The following is a 26,410-nucleotide window of genomic DNA, read 5'->3' on the forward strand; positions in this document are numbered from 1 at the left end:
AACCCCGATAAATCAGAATGACAGAACAATGGGTCAGGGGCTGGCACATACACAAACTTAAAATTTATCCAGGAAAGGTACCAAGTTTTAGAACATGGAAATCTCTGTAGAAGCTAGGGGCACTGACACGTGAAGGCACCAGTCCACGGGCAAGTGGGTGCTCAGATGACTGGCAACTCAGGCTGACTCAGGGTCAAGCCATCCATCCCCATGACCCTAAACAACTAGACAGTCCTCAGAGCTGGGTGAGCTGCAGTGACTTCTAATATTACTGGAGCCTCAGGAAGGCAATTCTAGGGCTAAATAAAAGCACACACATGAAGAACAAAACAGACTTTGAAAACCTTATGAGTGAGAGTAAAGACAATGAGGAAATAACTTTAAATCCACACATCTATGCTTGGATCTACTGCAAGCGTACTGGCCTTGATAAGTAGTTTTTTTTTTTTAATTTTCACAAGGTTTCATGCATTTATGATAATCTGACTCTTAGAAATGTCATTTCAAATGTCCAGAAGTGGGTACACTTAAAACCGATGCTTTACTGTTGGGAATCTTTTCATTGTTAAGTCCACATTATTAAATATCGAGCAAATATTAGGAAGAATGCTGGCTACATAACACTTCAAAAGTAGGACTGTTCAGCAAACACCACAAACAGAAGCACAGCAGAGGTAACGGGGTACTGTGAACATTCACCAGCTCAATCCCTGAGCAGTTAAGACCCCATCTTCAGAAATCACTGCCCTGAGTGGAGGCGTTTTGCTGTTGAGTGTGGCCCACTGTGATGGTGAAGTGGAGCTGTGGCCGAATTTTCTGAGCGTCACAGCGCCTCCTTGTGATGAAGGACTGTAGCAACCCCACCTGTTGGCCTACTCTGGTGGGCAAGGCCCTGGGTCCTCTTGGGCCAGGAGGATTTGGGTTTGGTCCCTTATCTACTTGGGCCTCTATTTCTCCTTCTTCTTGACCATGGCCCCAGTGTTCTTGAGATCAGGGGAGTCCTCACTCAGCCAAGGGCAGTTAGTGGAGTGCTTTCACACCCAGCCAGAGATAACTTCACTTCAATGGGACACAAGATAGGAGCCTGCCTGCTTTTGTCTTAGTATCTAAAGACTAATTCTGCCTTAGATTAGATATCAAAGTCATTAAAGTTTGGGACCATCTGCCTGATGGTCTAGGACACCTCAGTGGGCCTTATTTACATGGAGAATGTCCTCTTTCCCCTCCAGCAAACCGATGGGCCTCCAGAAATGAGTGCTGCCTTGTGTCCAGCTGGCCCCTCCTAGCTTCTTCCTCCTCTCTGGGTTACTGCCACAACTTAGAGCATTCACAAGACAAGACTCCTTTTCAAAGGTTCAGCCTGCCCTCTGAAGCCCAGATTTATAAAGGGGTGTTAATTAGTTTGATCCTGACATTTCAAGCTCCTTCGTTCCAACAGATCGTTAAGCTCATACAATTCTAACTTTCCAAGGAGACAGTGGCTAATGAGGTTACCCAGATGGACACCAGGCCACTAAGCAGCTAGTGTCCCTTAACTATTTGCCTCCCACCTACTGATGTGGCCATGCTGTGTCGCCGGCAAGCAGAGATGACCACCTGGGACAGTGCTGGCAGCAGCAGGATGCTGTGCCAGGTGGGGACGGGCAGGGTGAGGTCTCTGAGGTCACTAAGGAAAACCTGCAGGTCCTCGAGGAGGGAGAAGAGCCTCTGCCCTCTAAGACCTCACAGGCCTCTTGCACTTGCTAAGGAGGATGCAAAGGCAGAAATGAATCAGAGGAGGGAGCACAGCAGGAACACAGGCTCCCTGCCTGCTGCCTCCTGACCCTCATCCCTGCCCTCAGCTCCCTCCACCCAGGTTTGAGGGTGCCCCACCTGTGCGGCTTGGCAGACATCACAATACAGCCTTGTCCAACTGATGCCCACTCAGGAGGGAACACAGCAGGCAGGACCCTGGGACAGGGGCTTGCCTTTTGAAAGAGGGGAGCTGTGGAAGGGAGAGAGGAGAAAGAAAGGGTTGGAGAGGGGACCAGGTTAAGAGGCCCCAACTCCAGTGCCACTGCAACTAGGATCGCACTTTTGCTGCTGCTGAGGAAGGATGGAATCAGGCACCAGAGATGAGCGAGCAGTGTAGAGACAGTCAAGAGTAGCTGGGTTAGACTACTTGCTCCCAGGTGAGTGGCCCTGGGGCTCTCTCCCCAGCAGCTAGAGGCACTGCCTCTGAGATGGAGAAGACACTGCCCTCTGGGAAGTGCCAGCACTCCTGGGGTCTCTGGCATTCAGAGCTAGCTGGAGACAATGATGGCCAAAGAAGCGGGCCTGGCCATAAGCTCAAATGAAATGGAGAAGAAATTGCAACACTCAGACCATCTGAGCTGCCCCTCCTCCTGCTATGGGCAGCACTGCTGGCTCCCCTGTGCCCACACACCTGGCTTTCAAGGCTCCAGATATGAGGGAGGTGTTTGGGGATGCTGGGCAGCACGGGCTGCAGAATCACTGTCTCAGAAGCAGCACAGCGGCTGGAACCCACAGTGGTTCTCTCCTCACATACCGGCCAAGGCCCACTTCTTGCCAGCCCATTTACTGCTGCCGGTTCAGTCCAGCATCACTGTGCTATTAGGGCAGCAGGCATCACCCTGCGACCACCTTGGGGTGACTGGAAATGGGCCTTTGGGGGGGGGGGGCTCTGATTAAGCACACACTTTGTACGATCAAGCCCAGGAAACGTTAGAGCACATACTTCCTGTCTATCCATGCATTCTTGCATTCTGGAACTTACAGAGATGGATTTTAAGTTCAGATGCTCCAGACAATGCCTTCCTTTCTCCAGAGAGTGCTGTTTGCTCCCCATGGGGGCCTGGGCTAGTCCCAAGGTCTTTGCTAGGGTGACCCTCTGAGGTCCCCTCAGTAACTCACTTTTTAAGCAAACCAGGCTGCTTAGATGTCAGGTATGTTCAGTGCTGGAAAGAGGAGGCGATGACAGAGTGACTAGCAATTCCTCCCGGACTCTGAGAGCACCAGCCGTGCTCCACCCAGCCCCACTCAGAGACGGCCCCTTAGCCTACCTCTCAGCTGCTGGAAGCAGGAGGCGCTGCTGTCCGGCTCCAGGGGGTGTCTGAGGACCCCGTTGCTGGGCTTGGGGTGCTCATACTCTCTCTCGGGGAGCATGGCCTGCTCGCTCTCCATGGCGGGGTCTGAGTGCAGGGGCAGAGACTGTGGGAACCCGAACATCAAGAGGGAAGAGAAGAACAGTAAGGCACCGCAGAGCAGAAAGCCGCCCCACCAGGCTCCAATCCAGCGGGGGTCGTCGGGAGTGATGTCCAGGCTGCCTGCAAGGGAGAGAGCGCATTAGGGGCTAGCAGCCGGCGCCCTGCAGTGAGGCCCAAGCGCTGGAGTGGGTGCTTGGGGAGGATGGACACTTGTAGTTTCCGCATCACAGTTCCTCGACAGCTGCCAAGTCAAGAATGAAAAATGAAGACGCAAAAGAGCCACAGGCTCTCCCACCACAGTCTCTGGACTGAGAAGCTGGCAGATGTGATGAGGGGTGGGGGTGGGGGTGGGGGAGAGAGAGACCCAACAGCTGCTGGGGGGACTGAAGTAGGCAGGTGAGACTGTCTTGATCTAGATGGGAAGAGGCTCCATCCTAATGTGACAAGACATCTGAGGGAGGCAGGGCTGCGGGGAGGCCATGTTTCTGTGCTAGCACTCTGTGGGGGAGTGTCTGGAAGGTTCCACACCAGTGTGCTCTGCTGTGTGTAGCCAGGCGGGGCTCTGTGGATGTGGAAACATCACCCTGGGCTCCTGGGGGCCCTGCTGGTCTCTTCATTTCTTCTTCCAGGGCACACAGCTGGCGGGAAATCCCCCACACTGGAGGAAAGTGGCTCTGAAGCCTGGGTCCTCAGGGTGGGGCTGGACCAGTGAGCAGAGTACCGGCACACAGCCCAGTACTGGGTTTCAAACTGAGGCCCACACTGCCAGAGCCACTATCTTCTCTGTGTCTGGGATAAAGAGTCTGCTATTCAATCAGAACGAGTAGTAACTCCTGTGTGTTAGCCCAGAGAGTGAGTAGTAGCGACTGGTTTTCTTGTGGAGGGGCTCTGCCCACCTGCAGGCAGCAGGGCTGCACACACAGTCACCCCCATGCAGGCAGCCAGGCACACAGAACCTAGGGGGACACTTCCATGTCTGCCTCCAGAGGCGTCTCCTCCCATCAGGAAGTCAGGTGGGATGGCACCCCCCAGATCCTCTAGTGAGATGGCAGAGAGGAGTTGGTGTCACTTCCCTGTGATGATCCTCCAGAGATGTGCACGACTGGCCGAGCTGCTCCTCCTGTCTGAGCCGGGAGCAGTGACCTCCACAGACAGGGCCTGAAGGGAATGATGGGCCAGGTGTCCCACCAGCAGCACTGCCTGAGTGTTCTGTGGGGTGGGGTTTGGGTGGGCATGTCTTCCAGCAGAATCTTTCTGCCCTCACTAGTACACAAGGCTAGAAAATCAAAATTCAAGGGGCCGGGCAGTGGCACACCTGGTTAAGCACACAAATTACCATGCAAGGACTCAAGTTCAAGTACCCGCTCCCCACCTGTGGGTGGAGGGGAGAAACTGCATGAGTGGCAAATCAAGTACTGCAGGCATCTCTCTCTCTTTCAAATTCTCATTGTCCTATCATAAAAGGAAAAAAAAAAAACAAGAAAAATTGGCTGCCAGGAGCAGTGGATTTGATGTCCAGGCACCAAGGCCCAGTGATAACCTTGTGGCAACAGGAAGGGAAGGAGGGAGGAAGTCAAAGTCCAGGCCCTTTAAAGCAAAGGTGCTGGGAAGGGCTGGGATGCCCCTCAGGGGCAAGACTGGAAACCTCCTTACAGATCACTTTGCCCAGCTCGAGTGAGACTCCCAATCTCAAACACTGTGACAAGTGCCCCACAATCAGCCTTCTGGTGGTGGTTGCCCAGAAAGAGGCCCAGAGTAATGTGAAAAGCACCCGGCAGTCTCACTTAGGAGTTCCATATTGCCAGGACCCAGGAGGAAGGAGGGGTCAGTGCCCCAGGCCACGGGTGCAGCCTGTGCAAAGGGGGACACACAGGGCCCCGGGGACATTCCTTCTGCCCACACTCTAGGCTCTCAGCCCTTCTGTTCTGGGGTCTGGCATCTGGAGCAGCTCTGTGATTTCAAAGGTCAAGCCAAGCAATCAACTGTTAGCTCTGCTGAGGATGCTGCAGATACATGGGGTTCACTGAGACACCCTCACTTCTGAGGAACATTGCACAACCCAGAGATGTGCCACCTGGAACAGGGTTAAACCAGCTGAAAACTATCCACCCAGCTCATGTGGACACCAGGGACTGAAACAGACGCAGATGCTAGCAGACTGGGGACAGTGTCCTCTCCCTGCTGGGCCACAGCGCTGTGGAGGCATGGCAAGGGCCCTCTAGACAGCTTCAACATGCTTTTCAGTCCATTTACCTATTTGTCTAACCTATTTTGTGAAACGTTTGCTATTCTTCTTCTAGCGTTTGCCCTTCTTCCGTAGCCAGTCAACAGCGTCAGGTTGAGCCTGATGTAAAGTTTCGAGACCTCAAGAACTCCAAGACCATTGTTAAGTGACAGACCTAGTTAGAAGGTCTGGAGGCAGGGAGGGTGGGCGAGTGGAACAGGCAAACTCCCTGCCGTAGGGGACAGACAGCACGGAGGCATGAAAGGCTGTCCTGGGCGAGCCAGGGAGGAGGTGCTCAGCTGACTGGCTTAGGGGTGAAGCCAACAGAGGGCTACAAGACCCCATGCCAGCTTCATGCTGGTCAGCTGCAAAAGCCTGGCTGAGGACCAGGCAGCAGGAGGTACCAGTGAGGCGAGGCCACTCAGTCAGCCCTGTGTCCCCAGGCTTCAAGGCAGCACCTGATCCTGGGCTGCTTCCGGTTGTGGATGTGAACTCATCTCTCCGCCTCCCTGACTGACAGACGTTATGGAATGTTTCTGATAAACCAGGCACTGTGCTGGGAACCATTCACTCCCACCAGGCCATCCCCAGGTCTACGGAGCTCATAAGGGGACTGGACATGAGCTGAGGTCCCCTACCTGAACCTGCAGGTGTGTTAGGTAGAATGGCAGGGGCCTGCCTGGGTCCACTGTTCCCCCATGCTGCAAACTTAAGCTAGGGCTACTGCCATGCTGATGCCCTGATAGACCTGCTGTGAAGTTCCTGGCTTCGTGTCTGGCTTACTCTGCCACCCATGCCACCTTCTCTTGGTCCTGTTCTCCACTACTCTTGAAACTGTGGATTAGAACTACTCCCACTTGGCTGATGGAAAGTCACATCCCCTCCTTCCCTTCCACACAGCTAAGAAGTTTTCCAGAGCCAAAGACTCCTTCACTGAGAATAGGACGCTGCCCTTCAACTAAGTCCCTGCCAGCAGCAGAAGCCATAGGCTACGACTCTTGCTGCCTGTCTGGAGCCTGTTTTCAAAGGAGAGGTCACACACACAGGAGAGCAGGTTAATTTACCTTCTGAGGACTGCTCTCGGAATTCCTCTATCCCCTTACCTAGTCACCCTGGGAGCCTGGGAGCCGGGCTGCATGCCTTCCCTCCTGCTTCACCACTATAGCAGGGCAAGGTGTTGCTGCTATGAGTTCTCAGGCCCTGCTCTGAGAACACCCTCAGGTTTACAGAGATGTTCAGAAAGAGCCTTCTGGAACCATGTTTCACAGAAACTTTCCCTCTGCTTTAGGGACAAACAGAGCCACGTGGGAGACCGGACACATAGCAGCCACAGAGAGCCTGAAGTCTCAGCCCAGAAGGGAAACTGAGGTGAGGGGAGGGCACCCTATGGGGCTCCTCCAACCATAGGTGGCTTGAGCCGACAACCAGATGCCTAGTCACCCCTCCCAGACTCAGCCCTGCATCCTCTCCTCTCTCTCTGTCCCACAATCGGTTGGGTCCTCCCCTTAACCCCAGACTTCCCAGGCTAAAGGCTCAGTTCAGCTCAGCTTATTGGGGAGCCCTGTGGGCACAGCCTGGTCTGGACTTTCCTGCTGCAGGACACACCCTAGAAGCTGGAGGGTATAGAAGGGCTAGGCTTTAGATGGAGAGGAGACAGGGTTAGTTGTCCCTGAGGAATTGAGAACCGCTGCCTCCATGGGAACCCCAACCCACAGAGACACAACCACAAGCTTAGGTGACAACATCGGAAACAGGAAAATCTCTGCAACTAGAATCCTGGGGATGTGCTGTCCTCTTCCGCCCTCTGCTGGTCAGGAGCCCACCCTCAGGGAGGATGCAGACAAAGACTCAGCACAATAGCCTCCCAGAGGCAGCACTAAAGGTCTGCTCCTCTGGCCGCCGCAGTACGGGACACAGAGGGACCCAAAGTGCCCACGAGGGCCTGGGGCCAGCTCACCAGAGGGGTGCATGCCTCACGGGCATGAGGGCCAGGCTGGAGCTCGAGCTCAGGCACCACAGGGGAGCACCTGCGTGGGGAAGCTCCAGGACAGTGGAGCACTGCTGTGGCCTTTTCCCTCCATCTCCAAGTCTCCAAAAACAAGACTCTGTCAGAGGTGGAGTGACTGAGCAGGTTCAAAGCTCCAGTGATAACCCTGGCGACAAACCCCACCCTGTCCCCAAACCAAACTGCCTGTGAGCCTAGAACCATAGGCTCATGTGTCTGTCTGTCGGGCCTGTATGGGTGAGGAAGAGACCGGTATCGAAGGCTGCTTTGGCTCAGACTCTGGTAATCAGGGGCCTGCAGAGGCACTGAGGACTAAGCATGTTCAGGTGGTGCAGCTTTCTGTCCAGAGACCCTGAAAGGAGTCTTCCCTGGAGCACTGCCTCGCAGCTCTGCCAGTCCTGGCTTGTGCTACCTCTCAGCAGAGCCCCCTGCCCAGCCACCCCCTCCTCCCCAGGAAGGGCATCCAAAGGGCTAGGCCCCCACGAGAAGCAGCACATTCAGTCGCCCCTTAGTCTCAGAGTCCAGACAAACAAGGCTGCCTTTGATTCTTCTCCCCACTTGCTTGGAAACCTGGAGCATCATTAGCTGCAAGTAAATATATCAGCAGGATTAATGGAGTGAATCGCAAAGTGACTTGATTGGATTTAAAACCGCATTATTTCTTTGGGGTGATTAGTAAATTTGGCACTGTGGAGAGATGATGGATTGAGGGTCTGGGGAGGAGAGTTCCCGCTGATCCTGAGAACTCATGCGCTGGGAGAGGGGGGGCAAGGGGAAAGCTTCTCTCATGGCCTTCAGGAAAGAAGCAGGCACTTCCCCCATACAACCCCATGCTGCACCAGAAAGTGTCCTGTCCTCTCCTCCTTGGAGCTGTGTCCTCATATGCTAGCATCTACAAGCCACACTGGCATTCACATCCCTGCCCTGAGTGAAGACTGAGCCAGAGGTTTGCTTCTAGTGGAAAGAAGGTCATACAAGTAGTGAGTATGACTTCTGAAATCTGGGTGAGAGAAGCCCACAGCTCTATCCAGCCCTGACACCCTCGCCTGGGATGTGCTCTGCAGGGCATGGAGTGAGCCTGAGAACACAGTGCCCAAGGTGGCCAAGAGCCCTGGAGGTGGGGAGAGGGCTCTCCTGCAGCTGAGAAGATTCCAGACCAGGTGGGGACCCTAGTGGGGGCCTTGGGGACCCTGGGCAGAACCACTCTGCTCAGAGGCTCAGGATCCAAGCCCCACAGAAAAACACTGCATTGCTACACTCAGTCACTATGCTGAGGATACTGGCTAGGCAGCAGTGGGAGGAGAAAAATGTGTCTTTTTGGAGCAGAGGCTCCCAGAGTACCGTGGCTGGGCAGCTTGAGGGGGTGAACTCCTATGAGCTGGAGTCCCAGGACACCTCAATGAGTGCACACAATCACTTTAGTGTGGGGTGTTTTGCACCACTGCCCGTCCTGCCAGGCTACTTTCTGGTCACAGCTTGCTCATCAGAGCGCCCCCTGCTGCCCTCTGAGAAGCCTGCTCCAAAGGGTTCAGGTGGGCTCTGCTTGCCTGCGAAGATCAGGAAGGAGCACAGCCCCGCACACATTCTGTCTCCACCGCAGCCTGTACTCACACTTCCAGAACTATTGCTACTATTCCTAGATACTGACAGTTCACTTGTGAGGAATGAAGTTGACCCTTGGGGCTATTCAGCCTCCAGGAAAACATGAGGTCACACACGTGAGCCCAGCCCCCTCCCCCCAGGTGGTCACCAGTGGCAGAGGGAGGGGCTGCACTGAGCTACTGTTTATAAGGAACCTTTCAGAACTCAAAGACCACCTTGTGGCTGGTGGAGAGCCCAGGCTCACTTACTTGTGTCAATGAAGACTGCATCCACATAGATTTTGGTACAGAAAGAACCCAGGATAAATCCGCAGGCTGGTCCAAATACTAGCATGGTGAACAGGATTCCTGAGAAGAGAAAGGGGAAAGAAAGATTAGGCTGGGTTATCTGCTAAGCAAAACTGAAGCTTTTTTACATTTAGCAGGTGTCTGATTATACAAATGACACTAAAGGAATTTGTCTAACTTTCTGAGAAGGGTGAGCTAGTAACTCTGATCTTTGCAAACATGGTTGAAAACTGATGTTGCAGGAATTCTGTAGGCTTTGGTAAACTGTCTTGAAGTACTGTACTTTCATCCTAGATTTGCTCAGCATATTAAAATGCATCCACGTCTCTCACTGAACACTTTCTGGCATCAACATTCTTACAAATAATTTTTATAGTTTTCCTTTTACACATTCTTGGCTTTATGTAATTCACTTAATTTATAACTGGCCAAGATTCTTGGACACTCATAGTGCAAACTCGGGAATTAGTGTAAAGTGAGAAAAAAAAATTGAAGCCACAACTTATTTTCAAATATAAAGGGATGTTTACACACATTTAAATAAGCAAATAGCTAAGCTGACATAATGGCCTGCTTTGAGAATACTTAATTAGTATTTAATTTCAGTGCTGTAGTTCCCTCCTATTTGGAAGTTTCTATCTGTTGCTCTAACGGTTGTCCAGAAGGAAGTTTTTCTGTAGGAGAAGATGGTGCTTAAATAATGGATGGACATAAAACACATGTAGATTTGAACTACTCTCTGGATCATTCCAGGAAAAAATGGAGCCCCGTTTCCTAGGTCCCAGGGACAAAATTAGGAGCAAAGAAGTGGCTGAGTGTGAGGCGGGCCAAAGGGTGGAGCTGGCTAAGCCTCATGGAGAATGAGGGGGAGGCGGGGGGCAGCAGGTTCTACCCCAGGATGTCTGAGTTTAGAGGAGGGCGGGTCTGGTCTGTGTACGGGGCAGGCTCCATCTGAATTCTCCTGCTGATGTGGTCATGATTACGGAACCAAAGACTCACCAATGTGATCAGTATTTGTAGGGATCCTTCTGTGTGCCCAGCAAGATTCTCAACAGTGAGGACCCAGGACTGGACTAAATAGTCAAAACTGGCTGTTCAGACTTGCATGGGGAATAAATAGCACAACCTCCACCTTAAAAATTAACACAGACAGTGAAGGTCTCACTCACTTATGACGGGAACCCAGAGCCTCGCCACCACCACTGAAGATGGCTGGCAAGCAGTGCTACAGGGTGAAGGAAGGCCTGGAGAGGTTTTGATCAGAGACAGACAGAGTCCACCCCCAGTGAATTCCTACTCTGGGGGTTAATGCCTTCACAGAGTCAAAGTATCTCAACATAGTCTGAGAGAGGATGGTGTTCTCCCAGTGCCAAAGGAGACTCAACAGAATCCAATTCTGAAAACTAGTGGAAGACGTCAGACGCACATATGTTGATGTGAAGAGAAATTTCCTGTCAGTTAAGTCTATGGGGCCATTTCCCAAGTGACCTCACGTCTGGGTTGGCAAGCCTCCAGCAGTAGTGTGTTCTAGAAAATGTTCTGAGGGAAAATCTGTGGTGGGGTGTGCTTCACACACCAGGAAGCACCTTTTACACCTCGGAAATATTTAGGAAAGATCCTGAGGCCGAGGCCGCTATGGTCTTATAGAAAAATACTCCTGACTGTACCCCTACTAGCCCTTCCATTCATGCCAGCAGCCTGGGATTCGCTTCTGTTCCAGAGCCGCATGGAATGTTCTGTGTGGGGATTAGGAGACAGCTCACCTGGTAGAGCACATGTTTTGCTATCGCACAGACCTTGGGTGAGGCCCTGGCACCACATGTGAGTACCATGGTTGGCAGTGGGGGAGCTCCATGAATGGTGGAATAGTGCTTTCTCTCTCCTCTCTTGCCTTCTCTCTCTCTCAAAAAAGTTTTGGCTGGAGAGAGACAGAGAGAGAAAGAGAGAGGCTATCCCAATCACTAAAGTCCAGGCTGTCTAGAGGTGCCTGGTAGCCCAGTGCTTCCTCCTGGGCTGCCTGCAGCTGGGCCTTTCCCCTGATGGTCCCTGAGCACCGTCACTGAGAGAGCCAGAGCTCCTGTGCATGAGGTTCCTGGTTCAGGGCCCAGCCTCCTGATCTGTCTTCTTCTCATGCCCATGAATCACGCAGACTGCAGGGGGCAGCACTAGGCTAGTGTTTAAGAACTTCCACTGATTCCTGTTTCACAGCAACGAACCATGCTGTGTGCACTCCACACACAGGAGCATTCTGCTGCATGTTGCATTGTCCAGGTACATGGGTCCACACACACACACACACACACACACACACACACACACACACACACACACACACACACACACACACACACACACAGAGATGTGGCCATCTGTGTGTGCCTTACAGAGGCTTCTGGGCACTCAATGGTGTGACTCACTCAGGGAGTCTCCCGAATCCTTCTCCCTGTCCGTTTCATCCAAGGAGGAACTGGAGCTCACAAAGCCTAAGCAACTGGCCCCATGACATGTGGCTTCTGGGTGGCAGCTGGGTCAGGGACCCACGGGCAAAGAGCAGAGCAAACTAGACCCAAGCTGGCAGGTGACAAACTATCAGTAAGCCAATGCCAGAAGGAAGCTAGTTACTGGGGTGTGAAGGTACTTGGGAACCCCTGCCAACAGCACCTCACTCTGCCATCAGAAGGGAGTGCCCTGGGCTAATGCCGTGTTCTGGTGACTCAGCAGTAGAGCAAGACAGGCATTCATGGGGCCCTGAGCAAATAAACAAACAAAAACCAATTCTGGATGCCAACTGCTCCCCTTCAGCAACAAAGTTTGGAAGGAAATGGTGAGATTTTCTGGAGTGCAGAACTGAAGGGGGCCAGGGAAGGCGCATCAAGGAGCAGCCGTTTCTCTACTGATCGGGGGAGAGTACAGAAGACGCCACAGACCATATGGAACCACACACAGGAGTAACCAAGCCCGTGTGCCATGCCTCCTGGTGCGGACGGGGAAGGGCACCTGAGGACGTGGCAGGGGGCTTCCTGGGACAGCACAGGTAGGGCAGGGAGAGTGGTGATAAGCATTCTCTGCAGACGAGTTCAGAGGAAAGGACACTCAGGCTGGCACAGGAGATGAGCTTCAGCGTCCTGGAGGACAGTGCTCTGCTGGAATCTGGGTCTTTGTGTGATTATCAAGGTAATACATTCAGAATGGGGTGGGGGAGCACTCTTATTCTGTCTTCCAGAGGTAATTATTTCTTTATTCCTCCTGTTTCTCTTTTTAAAAAATGTTTAATTTATTATTGGATAGAGACAGAGACTGAGAGGAGTGGAGAAGATAGAGAGGGAAAGAGACAGACACCAGTGGACCTACTTCACCACTTGTGAAGCTTTCCCCCTGCAGGTGGGGACCAGTGGCTTGAACCCTGGTCCTTGCAGACTGTAGTGTGTGTGATTAGCCAGGTGTGCCTGCCTGGCCCCTCCTGTTATTCTCAAGAACGAACAAAAAAATTCTCATAAGCACTTAATTCATATAGTACTTTTTTTCTTTTATAGATACGGTCAAAGAAGCTCAGAGAGGCAAGTCAGTTGCCTAAAGTCCAAGAGCAAGTTTCTGAAGGTAGAAGTGGTTTTGAAGTTAGCTGTTCTGGACCCAGACTCTTAAGAGAAAGGACAGGCGGGCATCCCAGTGCAGGGGAGGCACTGGAGGCACTGGAGTCACTCAGACCTAGGCTGGAGTCCTGGTCACATGTCTCCATTTCCTGACTGCTCACTTCCCAACTCAGCATCTTGCAGTAGGAGTGCCTTACAGAACAGGGAGAAGCAGATATGGCGCAGGTGACATGGATGCTCTCCAAAGCTGTGTGTGTGACACAAATGATGGGTTCAAGAAGGGGCCTGCTCCATGCAGGTGTCGGCTTCTCCAGGTGCTCAGAGGAATCAGTGGACAGAAGAGCAGCAGCCAGGCTCTGCAGCATGTCCCTACTAGAGGGCAGCAGAGGCCTGGAAAAGAGCACCAAGGCCTTGACCCTCCTCCAGTGGGGCGGTACTGCACACACAGAAAACCGCTCCTCTGAGCACTGCTTCTGTCATCTCCCACTTGTCCCCAGGCCCTCAGCTTCTACACATGTGTTCTTCCACCATGGGGGTCTGTGGCTGGAGGCTCCCTCAGCACAAGCTTGCTTCCTCACAGGTACTGAAGTAAAGCACGATTCCCGAACATTCTCGGCCCAGTTTCTCCCTCTCCACCAGCCTGAGCTGTTTTACTCTACACCAAAGCTGCCTTAAGGAGCAACACCTCCTCCAAGGAGCCTTCCTTCCCTTTCTTTCTTCAGCTACAGCATCTGGCTGAGAGTATTTGCACAGTGCTGCTTACAGAGTACCTGCATGACAAATCAAAGTTCCACGAGTGAGGTGAGCCATAGTCAAGCAGAATAATGGGAGAGAGAGAGAGAGGCATTCTCGCCTCCACAGTGGGCCACATCCCGCTGCCCCAGGAGGGGCTGGTGTCTGTCTGCCTCAGTGTGACCTGCTCACAGCAGGCTCGGAGAGGTGGCCTGGCACAAGACCCTAGGCCTGACAGAGGTCCCTAGTTCTTGCTAGTCTCACTGATGGAGCTTCTCTTCCCTTTTCCCCACCCAGCAGGGCCGTACAGGGAGGGCACACACCTCTCTGGCTGGGCAGCCAGTGGACTGTGGAGGTGAGAGTGCAGGAAGAACTGGTGTCCCCACCACAGTCCTGCTGCTCTGCACCTGTGGCCAGTAGGCAGCGTAGAGGTCCTGGGACACAGTGACCAAGAACAGCTCAGCGCACGCAGGGTGTGGGCCCAGCGGGTGGAGGCCCTACTTGGTCACCCAGGTGCTCTGTGCTCTCCAGGGTGACCTGGGTCTGCCCGATGCTCTAGGGGGGAAGTCACTACCTCTTCCATCTGAGCATATGCTGGGTATAACACCAAGGACACACGTGCTCCTCAGGCCCTGCTCTTGTGCCAGGAGCAGTAGAGGGGATGATTTAACCCTCCCAGTCAACAAGACAGGCCCTTCCGCTTCCAGATCACAGACAAAGAAACTGAGGCAGAGCTTGTGTTACAGCCTATGGTCCCACAGCCAGAGCGACCCCTCCCCACCCTAATGCTGCACTTCTTCCCACCCACTCTCCGGCTGGAGGAAATGGTAGCACAAGGGCTGTGGACGGGGGTTTCTTCTCGTATGTTCTAAAGACACTGAGTCTGAGCCCAACTGTTTCTGGGAAGCAGGGTGGACTGAAGGGAAGGAGCTGGACTCAAGTGCACATGTGAAAACACACACACACACAAACACACACCCCCCCACCTCTCAGGATGACAGGCCTAGCTGAGTTCACCCTCTTTAACAAGTGTGCCTTACACCATAGGGAGCGAGCGAGAGCCCTGGCATTTCCTTACCACCAGAGGGAGCCAGACTCCAACTTTCCCCGGGGATTGCTTTCTGTGGCGCTGTGTCTTCTAGAGAGGAGGGTCCTCGGAGGCTACTGCATAGTTCCCATTCTTGCAGGGCCCAGTAGCACAAATGGCCCTTGTGTTCTTCAGTGCAAACACGTGTTGTGCTTTCAAAGTGTCTGCCAGGAGAAGGGGCCTCCATGACTATACTGGGCCAGCCCGAATCCTGTGCCTCAACCTCTCCGGCTGCACAGTCTACACACTCTCCCACTTGCAGTGGGTCGGGGCAGTTGGCCCAGAGTCTCCCTTGGAGCAAAACATCAGTACCAGATGCTGGGTAGGGAGGGTAGGCTGTTGGGAGGCCCCTGGGAGTGGCCCATGGGTCTGTTGGGGTCCTGAACAGAAGTTCTGGACATGGGTGCATGAGAAGCCCCACTGTCACTCACAGGGCACAAGAGGGCATCAGGAGCTTGCAATCTGGGGACCAAGCAGAAAGCTCACACCTAAACCAGGCTCTGCTCTCAGGAGAAGTGACAGCAAGGCAGCCAACTCAGCCCTAGAACTAGGGCTCTGGCTGCAAAAAGCCCTCCTGTATAGAAGTTCAGTGGCTGAGGCCTCATCATGGACAAACAGATGTCCATCTGGTCACCAAATTTCTCCAGAGCAATCTACGATGGGGCTGGGAGGAGAACTGGGAGTCAGAGATGTGTATTTTCAACAAAGCAACACCAGAGTTTGGTCCTCGCCACCCACCTGGGAACAGAGCTAGAGAAGCAGTACATCACTAGGCAAGATACGGAGAAACCTCTGGAAAACTGGCTCTGGTCCTGCCTGCACTGAGGAGCAGGGGAGAGAACCGTGCTAAGTGGGAAGCAGCCTGGCTGTTGAATGATGCTCCCCAAAACAGCCTGTCCAAGTCCCAGAGCCAAGGATGGCATGTTCACTTGGGAGCAGGGTCTTGGCAGAGGCTATTACATTAGGGACAGAGAGAGCAGAGGAGGGCAGGACGCCAGGGAGTGACTCGGCACAACCAAGGAAGGCCTGCAGCCACCAGAAGCTGGAAAACACCAAGATGGGTCCCAGGGCTCCTGAAGGTGATGATACTACAGCACCTCCACTTGTAGCCCCCAGAATCATGAGGACAAGTGGAAAACCAGATCTGTGGTGGCTTGAACTACAGCCCCAGAAAGCCACTTTTCTCTAAAATCTGTCACCTGAAGTTTGAAGATAGCAAGCTGTATACATAGCATCAACTCCCTTCAAGCTTCTGTTAGGTCCAGAGCAGGGACTCAGGGATGCTGAACAGTGAGCAGCCAGCAACCTGTGAAGCTGACATGGGCCACACCTCCTACATACAAGTTCCAGAATCCTGCGTGTCCATGTGCACATGTGTGAGTTGGGTGTGGTTGTGTCTGTAGTCTTGGCATTCTTGGTCCTTACACAAACCCTCCACTCAGCACCATCCAAAGTCCTTTGAAGCTCACAGCATAGCTACAGATCAGGAGAGAGGCAAAGCACTAACACTTTCTCTGCCATGTAGGCATCATATGACATGTTTCACAGGGAAAAGAGGATTTACACTGTCAGTTGTACCCTCAGTGGCAACAGGAGAAATGGGAGCCCCTCATTTCCAGACGCCCCCAGGTTCTGATACAAGATGTCAGCCTAGGCCCCCGAGTCACAAGAAGACACCTCCTGTGTGGACAGCCTTGCAGATGGTGTGTCAGCACAAACTCCAGAGTAGACCCCGGGGCCTTGAAAGTGAACCCCACTCCTCATTTCAAAGGTGGGGACCCCCAGAGCCCAGAAAGTAAGAAGGTATGTCCCTGAGTCTCTGGGCAGGGGCTTGTGGGCCAGGAGAGTGCTGTCACTGCACACAAGACTGGTGTGGAGCCTGGAAGCCACCACCAACCTGTAACACTGAGCTCAGTGAGGCTTTGCTTCCAATGGAATCTGCCTTTCAAAATTCCTTTATTTTGGGGCAGGGGAGATAGCATAATGGTTATGCAAAGAGATTCTCATTCCTGAGGCTCCACAGTCCTAGGTCCAATCCTCTGCACCACCATAAACCAGAGTTGAACAGTGCTCTGGAAAAAAAATAATTTATTTTTAAATATTTGCTTATTTATGTACTTAATGTGACAGAGAAAGATAAAGTGCTTACGGCTTAAGTTGGCACCTCATACATGCATGTCTTGTGACCTAGTCACTGAGTCAACTCCCCAATGCAGAATGCCATTACAAAAAGACAAGAATGGGAGGCACTACAGCTTCCCAAGCCCAAAATGACCTGCCCTACACCATAGGCCTTACACCGCTTCTGAATTTTACTTTCCTTCATGTAGCTAACCAGGAAGGCTTGCTGATCTCTGAGCTGAGGGTACTGGTCTTGAACCACCTCTGTTTTTAACTCCAGTAGAAGGGAAGCTGACTTCTTGCACCCAGTTTTGAGCAGCTTTGAACTGCGAAGGTCTGCTTACGTGTGGCTTCTTCCTGAATTCAGAGGCTATGTGGTCACAGATCTAGCTAGCTATGGGCTAAGCCACAGACTTAGAATTGGCACATCTCTAAGGGCTGACATAAGAAGCTTGGCCATGTGGGGATTTGGTCATTCTTAGGGTGTTGGGGGCAAGGTGGGCTGTGTAAAGAAGCCCATCATTTGTGGATACCAAGTGGTGACAATGGTTAACCAATGGTTAATTTTTTTTTTGCTTTTTTTATTTATTCCATTTTGTTGCCCTTGTTTTATTGTTGTTGTAGTTATTATTGTTGATGCTGTTGTTGGATAGGACAGAGAGAAATAGAGAGAGGAGGGAAAGACAGAGAGGGGGAGAGAAAGATAGACACCTGCAGACCTGCTTCACCACCTGTGAAGTGACTCCCCTGCAGGTGGGGAGTCGGGGGGCTCGAACCGGGATCCTCATGCCTGTCCTTGCCCTTTGTGCCACATGCACTTAACCCGCTGCGCTACCGCCCGACTCCCACCAATGGTTAAGTTAGGGGAGTTAGAAGTTTCATGCAGAGTTTGGACTATGCATGAGCGAGGATCCCTAACCCAAGCTGTTCTAGGGTGACTCTACTTCATTATGCATCTGGCTGGGCTTCTCAGACCAGGCTCTCGACCTGCTCTACTGACCTGCCAGAAACAATAGCACTTGGCTGTGGATGCCTGACTGCCTTGTAGGAACTCTTCCGTCTACCTACGTGAGATGCCGCCAGTCCTGACTACCCTAAATCTAGTCATTGCTGGATGTCCTCTGGGCTAACAGTGGCCTTGGGTGACAGTCACCAATCTAGACTTACCGAGGCCGAGATCTTTATCCCCTGGGAGCCCAGCGTCATGTCTGAGGAAGAACTGGGATCTCAAAACTTTGTGATCTCTAAGAACTGCCCCCTCTGAAACACAGCTGTGGTTAGCAGACCACCCCGGGGGGGTGGGGTTGGGGTTTGGAAGCCCAGGTCACATGGCCAATGAGTGACAGGACTGGCAGTGTTACTGCCACTGTGCAGTGTCTCCCAGTCTGAGAAGGGAGAGAGTCAGAATGAGGCTCGGAGGCGGCGCTCCACTAGGGATCCCCTTGCTCTGGCACCAAGGAGTGGGGATGCCCAACATCCAGACAGAACATGTTGAGTGCCTGCAGCTGCTCACTCACGGGTGCTTTCCAGACACCGTGAGTACTGGGCCCGTGTGATGGGAACCCACGACTGGAGCCGCGTGGCCCTGTGCATGCTATGAGAAGATTAGGGTTAATTTCATCTTAATCTCCCCAGCAGCTCAGACCTGAATAACTGAAAATAATAAGAATCACTTTTGTAATACGCGCCTAGGAAGCTCACGTCCTAGTGTGGCCAGGCCAGGGATGAATTTAGTTAGAGACTTCAAGTGCTGTCTTAATTAGGTGTAGAGTCTGCTTTCCTTTTTCAAGAGGGAAGTAGAACAGAGTAAGCTGTCTGATTCATCTCGGGTAGTGGGAGCAAGGCGTGTGGGCTGTACTCCTTGGGTTGCTGTGTAACATGCCATCGGCTATAGGCTGAGCAAAGAGTGAGGCTCCTCACTCTAGCACTGTGGGCTACTGCTCAGTCTCCATGAATGGGGGCGAGATACAAGGGCACTAATAGCTCCCCCACCTGTCCCCAGGCTCAATTAGGCTGTACCCACTGGTGTCACCTGGCAGCCACCCTATGGGGCTGCCTAGATCAGTGGTCCTTGCTCCCATGTGACTAAGTGACCACACAGGAACACTGAGATGAGTGTGGACACTCAGCCAGGCAGTGAGATGCACTTAGTGACTGCTGCCAGGTTAGGAGCCTCACGTGCCATGCCTGCAAGCCTCCTGATCTCCAGTGTGTGGGCAGCCATGGCCTGTGTGTTGGAAGAGCAAGACACTGCATGCACGGAGGCAGGGGGTGTCTTAGTAACCGGGTGCTAGGATGGACATGCTCCCTCCCTCCCCGAGGCCCAGGGACCGAGGGCATGGGCTCTGGGTGCTGTCGGCAGGCTAAAGGGCAGCCAAGGCATCAGAGTGAGTAAACTGCCAGTTAGTGGAGACCAGGGAGGAGCAGGTTTGGCCTAAAGCCCAGGTGCTCTGCTCAGAGTGTGGGAGACAGGCAGGTTCACACCCTTGCAAAGTCTCCCCCCCCCAAAGCAGCTCCCGGGGCCCAAACCCACAAACACAGAAGGATGGTGAACCTACAAGGGAGTGAACAAAGTCTATTCCATGAATGGTGCTGGGAGCACTGGGCAGCCACACACATAAGAATGAAACCAGATCACTAGCTTACATCACACTCAAAAGATTAATTAATCCAAACGTTAATTGAAAATGGAGCCAGTCTTGCTATGGGAGAAGGGCTCACTTCTCAGCATAGGAGAGCACCAACTCTCACTTCCCTTCATCTCACCTGTCCTTAGCCAGGCTGAGCAGAGGTGACCTCTGCACCTTCCCCACAGCGAACAGGTGAGGCTCCCCCCTCCCCCCGTGGTGACTGGTTAGGGGCTCAGCTCAGCCTAGTTCAGGCCCTGCCTAACCAAGTGAAGGGTCCCCCATGTCTAGGGTGGGGCAGTGTTGTATGAAGCTTGGTAACACAGTTCTAGCCCGTCAAACTTGTCTTCTCTCAATACTTGTCTTCTTTCTTCAGTAAATCCCTGTTTCAAATGGAAATGCATAGAGAAGACCCTCTCAAAGGCAGATGAGCAGAAAAATGCTCTGATGAAGTGGTGAGATGCTAGAACAAGTCAGCCTGGTGCGGTGAGGCCTCAGAGATGGGCTAAATGAATGAATGAGTGACACACCAACATAAGACGGGTTACTGTTACCCACATTTTACAGGTGGAGACCTTGAACATCAGAGAGGTTAAGTAATATACCCAGGCTCACACAGGATCCTGTGGTAGAGACGCTGTTACACAGCAGGAAGACTGGCTGCCGGGTCAGGTCAGGTAACCACTAAGGCCACACACGAGGCTGGACTGTCTCCTTCATGCCTAGACCAAGACTCAGGGGTCAGTGGGAGCTGAAGGAATTTGTGTGAGTGACCAGATGAGCTCATGGCACAACCCGGCAAAAAAAAAAAAAGAAAAAAAAAAGAGACATCAGGTTTGAACAGATGGTTCAGCAAAGGAATTGTATTCCTTTATAATTTTGTTTTACATTTTTTTCCTTTGATGGAAAATATTAGTCAATCCCTAAGGCAGAATAAATGTGGCTATAAAGGAAATAGAACCCAGAAATAAAAAAAATAAATAAAAGCATAAAAAGAACTCTAAACCTGGCTTTTAATGACTTCAAGGCCCCTTACTTGCTCTGGGTTTTGGATGCAGACAAGATTCCAGGAGCATCACAGACTTCTTGGGAAAGATAGTGGAAAAGGAGAGAAAATGCCACAAAATTGGCACTAGGCAAGAGTGGTTTGTAAAGATCAATATAGGCAGATTTAGGAAATTACCTCAGTGACAACACTGAGTGATTTTAATCAATGATTTATGATCCCTTAAGGAAACAAAGGCAATAAATGAGTGAAAATGGGTTTCCTGAAAACAATGGAACCCAACTAACCTCATTTCCTGTTTCCATAAGGCTACCAGAAGGAATGGATTAGGGGAAAGGTGACAGGGAGCTGTGCATGACAGTGCTTCACCTATACCCCCAAGATAGGGAACACTGGTGGGGGCAGGGGGCGCATAGAGAGCCAGTGGGCTCACATAAAGCCAGTGGGAGCTGCATGTGGCCCAGGCCTTGCCTTGTCTGCCAGGCCCTTTTTTTTTCCCTTAGGAAAAGAATATGGAGAGGAAAGCAAGACTCATGACTGCAGAAGAGGCCACATGCGAATGTCCTTAAATAGAGGAAAATGTAAATGACCAAGGAGCTCCAGGCCACAAGGGCCTTTACTGTGTTCATGATGGCATCAGGTCCCAATGCCTAACACAGTGCCTGGCACACAGCAGGTGCCCAAGGGATATTTGGGAGTAAACAAGACTGGTGATGTAGGGAAAAGATCTATATTTACTCTCAGATCTGTTAGATAAAAAGACTGATCTACTGAGTTGCCAGAAAAACCATGACAGATGTTTACATAGAAGGGAGCCAGGCAGTGTGTCACACCAAATTGAGCACAATGGCCCCGGCTGGAGCCCCTGCTCTCCACCTACAGAGAGGCTGCTTCACGAGTGGTTAAGCTGCTCTGAAGGTGTCTTTTTCTCCTTTTTGACTTCCCCCTCCCCTCACCTGCAGGTGGGGAGCCGGGGGCTTGAACAGGGATCCTTATTCCAATCCTTATGCTTTGCGCCAAGTGTGCTTGACCCACTGCACTACCACCCAACCCACTGTTAACTTTTTAAGTTGGTATTTTTGTATGACCTGCAAGTCAAGTTATAAGTCTCCAAGTGGCTCTAGACAGAAAAATACCTTCTAATCCTTGTTCTAGAGTTGATACTGCCCAACAGAAATATAACTGAACTAAGCATACACTTTACATTCTCCCAGTAGTCACTATAAAAATTAAAATGGATGAAACAGACTTGAAAAATATTAACCCACTGTATTAAAATATTATCATTTAAATACATACAAGATAAAATTAACGTGAATGGGGAGTTGGGTGGTAGCACAGCAGGTTAAGTGCAGGTGGTGCAAAGCACAAGAACCTGCTTAAGGATCCCAGTTCGAGCCCCCGGCTCCCCACCTCAGTCGCTTCATAGGCGCTGAAGCAGGTCTGCTGGTGTCTTTCTCTCCCCCCCGCCTTCCCCTCCTCTCTCCATTTCTCTCTGTCCTATCCAACAACGACGACAACAATAATAACAACAATAAAGAACAACAAGGGCGACAAAAGGGGATAAATAAATTAAAATAATGTAAAAAAACAACATGAACGAGCTTAAGTATAAAATACATTGTGTGCTTATTTATGTGTACATTAAGAAAGCTGTCTTTGAAGTGAAGTCTTTGAAATCCAGTGTGCGTTTCACATTTACAGTCCACCTCTCAAACGCTTGACAGCCACAAGCCAAGCGCTTTCCACACTGGAAGTGCTGTTTGAGAGGGACTGAATCCTGACTGTGGGAAGCCTGCTTCTGCACAAGGGAATGTTAGTCCTTGGCCTGGTGTAGTCAAAAGAGGTGTGTCACTGACCACGATTCTAGACTGGATGAACCTGAGGCTCCTCCCCATGCCCTCAGAGCACTAACCTGGACTTGTGCTCTCGAAGCCAGTCAGCCATCCGCTGAAGAGCACCAGCCTGTGGTGACGCAGGACAGGCCATGCCACAGAGATCCCACCTGACTCTCTCATGGCACCTGCAGGGAGCCATTTCTATGGTTTCTGTCTTATTGTTTGAGATTAGCAGAGCGGCATGAAGAGAGCCAGGGTTTGCCCCAGTGCAGGGGACTGACCCGACCCCAAGGTAGAGAACAGGTTCATGGGTGCCCAGCTGACCAGAGGTCTTGGGTCTAGAGGTTCTGGACCAAGCCCTTAGCAGCCAAGGACAAGGAAGGGGGAAGGATATGCCCAGTCAGGGGCAGTGTGGGGTCCTGGGCCATGGAGGCTTTTGTTCTGTACTCAACAACCCCTGAACATGGGAAGTAGGAAGCTAGAGGCTGACTTTGCTCAAGGCACTGTGTCAACGGTCTTCCAGTCACACCCTTGTTAGGTCCTCAGCTGCTCCCTAGCACATCTGCCCCAAATAACACTGACATTTGGACGCTACAGAAAAGACTCAGGACTGTGGAATTACAAAAAGCATCTGACTCTCCTTACACAGCCCTCTTGTTGCCATCTGCCCCGAGGCAGCAGGAAAGGGAGAACACATCGGTGGAAAAAGTGTGCCTTCTTGGAACAGTTAATGGGCGCGTTTCCTGGCTGCCCCCTTTGCTGCAGAGACCAGCATTAACTCACTACACATGGGGATGCTAGGTGGTTACTCAATTTGAGATAGGTTCAGAAGACAAGATCTTATCACTTCAAGCTGAAGCTCCTGACCTTAGGCCTCTCTCCCTTCCTCATCAGCCTTGGCTCCCAGCTACTCCTGCCTATGACAGAAAAACACAACTTCACTCTCAAATCCTGACTTTTTGGTTCCACTGAGCAAAGCCAGGGAGTCTAGTTTATTACTCCCTGTGCTCACTCATCTTTGTGGCTTTGCTTATGCTGTTCCCTCTCCTGAGCTCCTTTCGGTCCACATCTCAAGTACTTGGGTCACAGGTTCTAGCTCCAATGTCACCTCCCATGAAACCTTTATCTCTTACCTATTTCTGATCGTTTGTACCCCAGTTATAGCACAACAGAAGAACAAGATAGCCCCAGAAACTGCAGGGCCTTGTTGTGGTGCAGTAACGTCTCATACCAGAGGGCACTTTCCAGGCACATGTTTGTCTCTGGAGAGCACACAGCTTTGCTCCGGAATTACTAGAGCCCCCATTTACTTCAGCAGAGCACCTGGTATGCAGAGACTGCATCTTCATGGCTGCTGAACGATGAGGGGCAGCACTGGTGGGAAATTCCCTGGGAGGCAAGTATTAAGAGGTCAAGTCCATTTACATGTGACAGTAACCTAAGTGTGTTGGTCAGAGAGCAGTTGGACTTTGTGAACCAGTGATGACACAGAAAGAAACAAGATCCTGGACACACCCTTGCTGATGCCTAGGGTCCTGGGCCTGTGGGCTCTTCCTGCAGAATCACTGCTCCTTCTCTTCAGTGGCCTGTGATTACCAGGCAGCCTGTGCTCTGCTCACAAGAGACCAGTGTCAGGAGCATTAGCAAGCTGTCACTCACCCCCCCCCCCCACCCCAGGGTGCTGTGCTGGAAACCACTACAACACTCTGTATTTCCTCCCGGATGTCTTCCTGAATGGCCTGAATGTCAGTGATCTCCTGGAAATTGGCCACTGCTGCTGCTAATGCCTGGCTGTCAGCGCCCTTGCAGCCTCTGCATTTGTCATGGGCTATTAACTAGCTAACTTTTCATTAGATGCTGGTAAAGATCAATTTTGGGGGGTGGGGGAAGTCCTGGTTTGGCTCCACTTGTTTGCTAAGGGGAAACAAGTGGAGAAACAGATGTCTGCCCACACCTTCACAGACTCCTTGGCTAGGACTGTGGCCTGGGTACTAGAGGTAAAATTCCTGCTTTAGAGAATTTGGGCAAACTGGCCTCTGTTGTCATGGTGATAGCTGAGCAAGGGCTGTGTCTAAACAGTGGCAGGAGCACTGGGTATCAGGGAAACCAATCACTTCCTCTCCTCACCAAGCCAACCCAATGCACAGTGCTGATTGGACCAGGAACAAGCCACTCACCCTAGCTGAGCCAATCGCACTGCTCCTCCTGGGCATCTGGATTTCTCACTGAGGAGGTGGCATTTTCACTGGGTTAGTAGGGACAGGGTTGGCACTGAAGCCATGGGAGAAGCAGGGACCAGGAGGGAAAGTGACAGGTGGAAGCTGAGGACGCCCTGCCCATCCTATATCTGTGGAGTCCAGCAGAACCTCACTTCCTGTCTGGAGCAGTTGCTGTGCCTTCAACTAAGCCCTGCCAGGGTGCTTTCTTTTCCTGGCAGCCTTGCAACTCTCACCTGGGTTCAGTGTTGGTGCTGGCGTCTGCTATGTCACTTACTCAGTGGAACTCCCAGGAGGCCTTGGTTTCTTCATATGTAAAATGGGATTGTGGCCCATTTTACATATGAAAGGATAAAGTGTGACTGCAGTGGCAATGCCCTTGACCATGAGGACCACGGGAGGTAGAGGGAGAGCCAGGGTCTTCTGGGACTTCCCCACAAAAGAAGGCTGGATTCAGAGTCCAACAGAGAATGGGAAGCTCAGAAGCATCAGAACTGGGTGTCAGTCCCTGGGTGGATGGAGGGCACGGATGGTGGCAGAAGCTTAGGAAGTGGTAAAATTTGGGTATCAGGGGGCTACACGTTGGGGTTTGAGGAGAGTTGTGACAGTTCAAATAGACTTCAAATACCACCACCTTGTGACAGGAAGGGAAGTAATTCTTGTGGAGAGGTGGAGAGAGGGTTGTCAAAGGCTAGCAAGGCAGGAGGGGAGTTCAGGGCCCCAAATAAATGACTGGAAGTCATTAGGGGCACAAACGGGTGACAGTGAGTCCCACAGCACAGTGAGCACACAGCTGTCTTATGGTCCTAGGCCCTGCTCCTACCACCTGGGCTCAGGGCAGTGAAATGACTCCAGATGCTGAGATGGGTGGGGCAGCTGGCAGAGTGCCAGTCTGGGGAGGCCTCGGGCCTGGGTGGGGCTGAAATGGGCTGGTGGCGGGTTGGCTGAGGCTGAGCAGGAAGGAGAGACTAAGGCTGCCAAGTGCAGAAGCACTGGACTTAAATTATGCTAAAGAGTGTAGCAGCTGGGTTGCAGGTTTTGCCATTCTAAGGAGAACAGCTAAGGATGTCAGTTAATTGCATGATCTGTCTTCTAATATCTCTTTAATGGCCCAATCCCAATAATGTGCTGTGTAGTGTGGTCCCCAGTTAGCACAGAAGCACTGCCCTAAAGTATGGCAGAAATGCAAGCTACCAGGCACCATGGGAAACCTACAGATCAGAAACACTGTTGCGACAGAGCTTCCAGATAATTCTACTGGTGTGAGAAGCTCTTCCCGAAGCACTGGATACACATACTCCAAGGTTGGGTGATAAGATGTCTGCAGCCCTGGTACTGGCAGGCGGCAGGGCAGCTGCAGACCCAACAGCTGAGTGCAAGAGGATGAGACCCTCACAGACAGCTCCTCCTGAAAGGCTGACTTTTCTGTTCCCCAAAGGCGCCTCAATATAACCAACACCCAGACATGCAGGTACCTCGAGAGCCTCTTAGCTTCTTGGTTTATAAAATGAGAAGCAGTTCCTTGCAGAGCTCATCCTGTCCTCAGAAAGGGTAGAGGTGAGCCCCAGACACACCTTAGTTTACTGTGCAGTGGAGGAATGACAGCAATGGTGAGGTTGTTCACCCCTTCACTGCCCTTCCCTCAGATGCATGGCCCTGTCACACCACCTGAGGGCAGAGCTTCAAGACTAAGCCCGGATTGCACCTCAGCACCTACCAACTGCGTGGCTCCACTCAGGGGACTTGAGACACTGCTAACAGACACTTTTGCAATGTGACTCCATGACTATGAAAGGGAAACAGAGAGCAGAGACTGCACACCAGGAGCTCAATAAATGCAATTTGCCTCTGGATTATTTTTTTAAAAAC

At 51.8% G+C, this 26,410-nt stretch overlaps 1 protein-coding gene across 4 annotated transcripts in view; it reads right to left on the bottom strand.

Annotated features, from left to right (window-relative positions):
* Window positions 1-26,410, bottom strand: part of SLCO3A1 (solute carrier organic anion transporter family member 3A1) — a 186,442-nt gene that overhangs the window by 29,750 nt on the left and 130,282 nt on the right. For 3 of the 4 annotated variants that reach the window (XM_060179356.1, XM_060179354.1, XM_016190467.2), the window contains exons 3-4: window positions 9,286-9,384; window positions 3,063-3,326 (exon numbers count right to left, since the gene is read on the bottom strand). In XM_060179356.1, the coding sequence (XP_060035339.1) occupies window positions 3,063-3,326; window positions 9,286-9,384 (363 nt within the window). The remainder of the gene's footprint in view (window positions 1-3,062; window positions 3,327-9,285; window positions 9,385-26,410) is intronic. The other variant, XM_060179355.1, reaches the window with a different exon arrangement.

This window comes from Erinaceus europaeus, chromosome 20, assembly GCF_950295315.1.
Source record: "Erinaceus europaeus chromosome 20, mEriEur2.1, whole genome shotgun sequence".
In the NCBI taxonomy this organism is placed as follows: Eukaryota; Metazoa; Chordata; class Mammalia; order Eulipotyphla; family Erinaceidae; genus Erinaceus; species Erinaceus europaeus.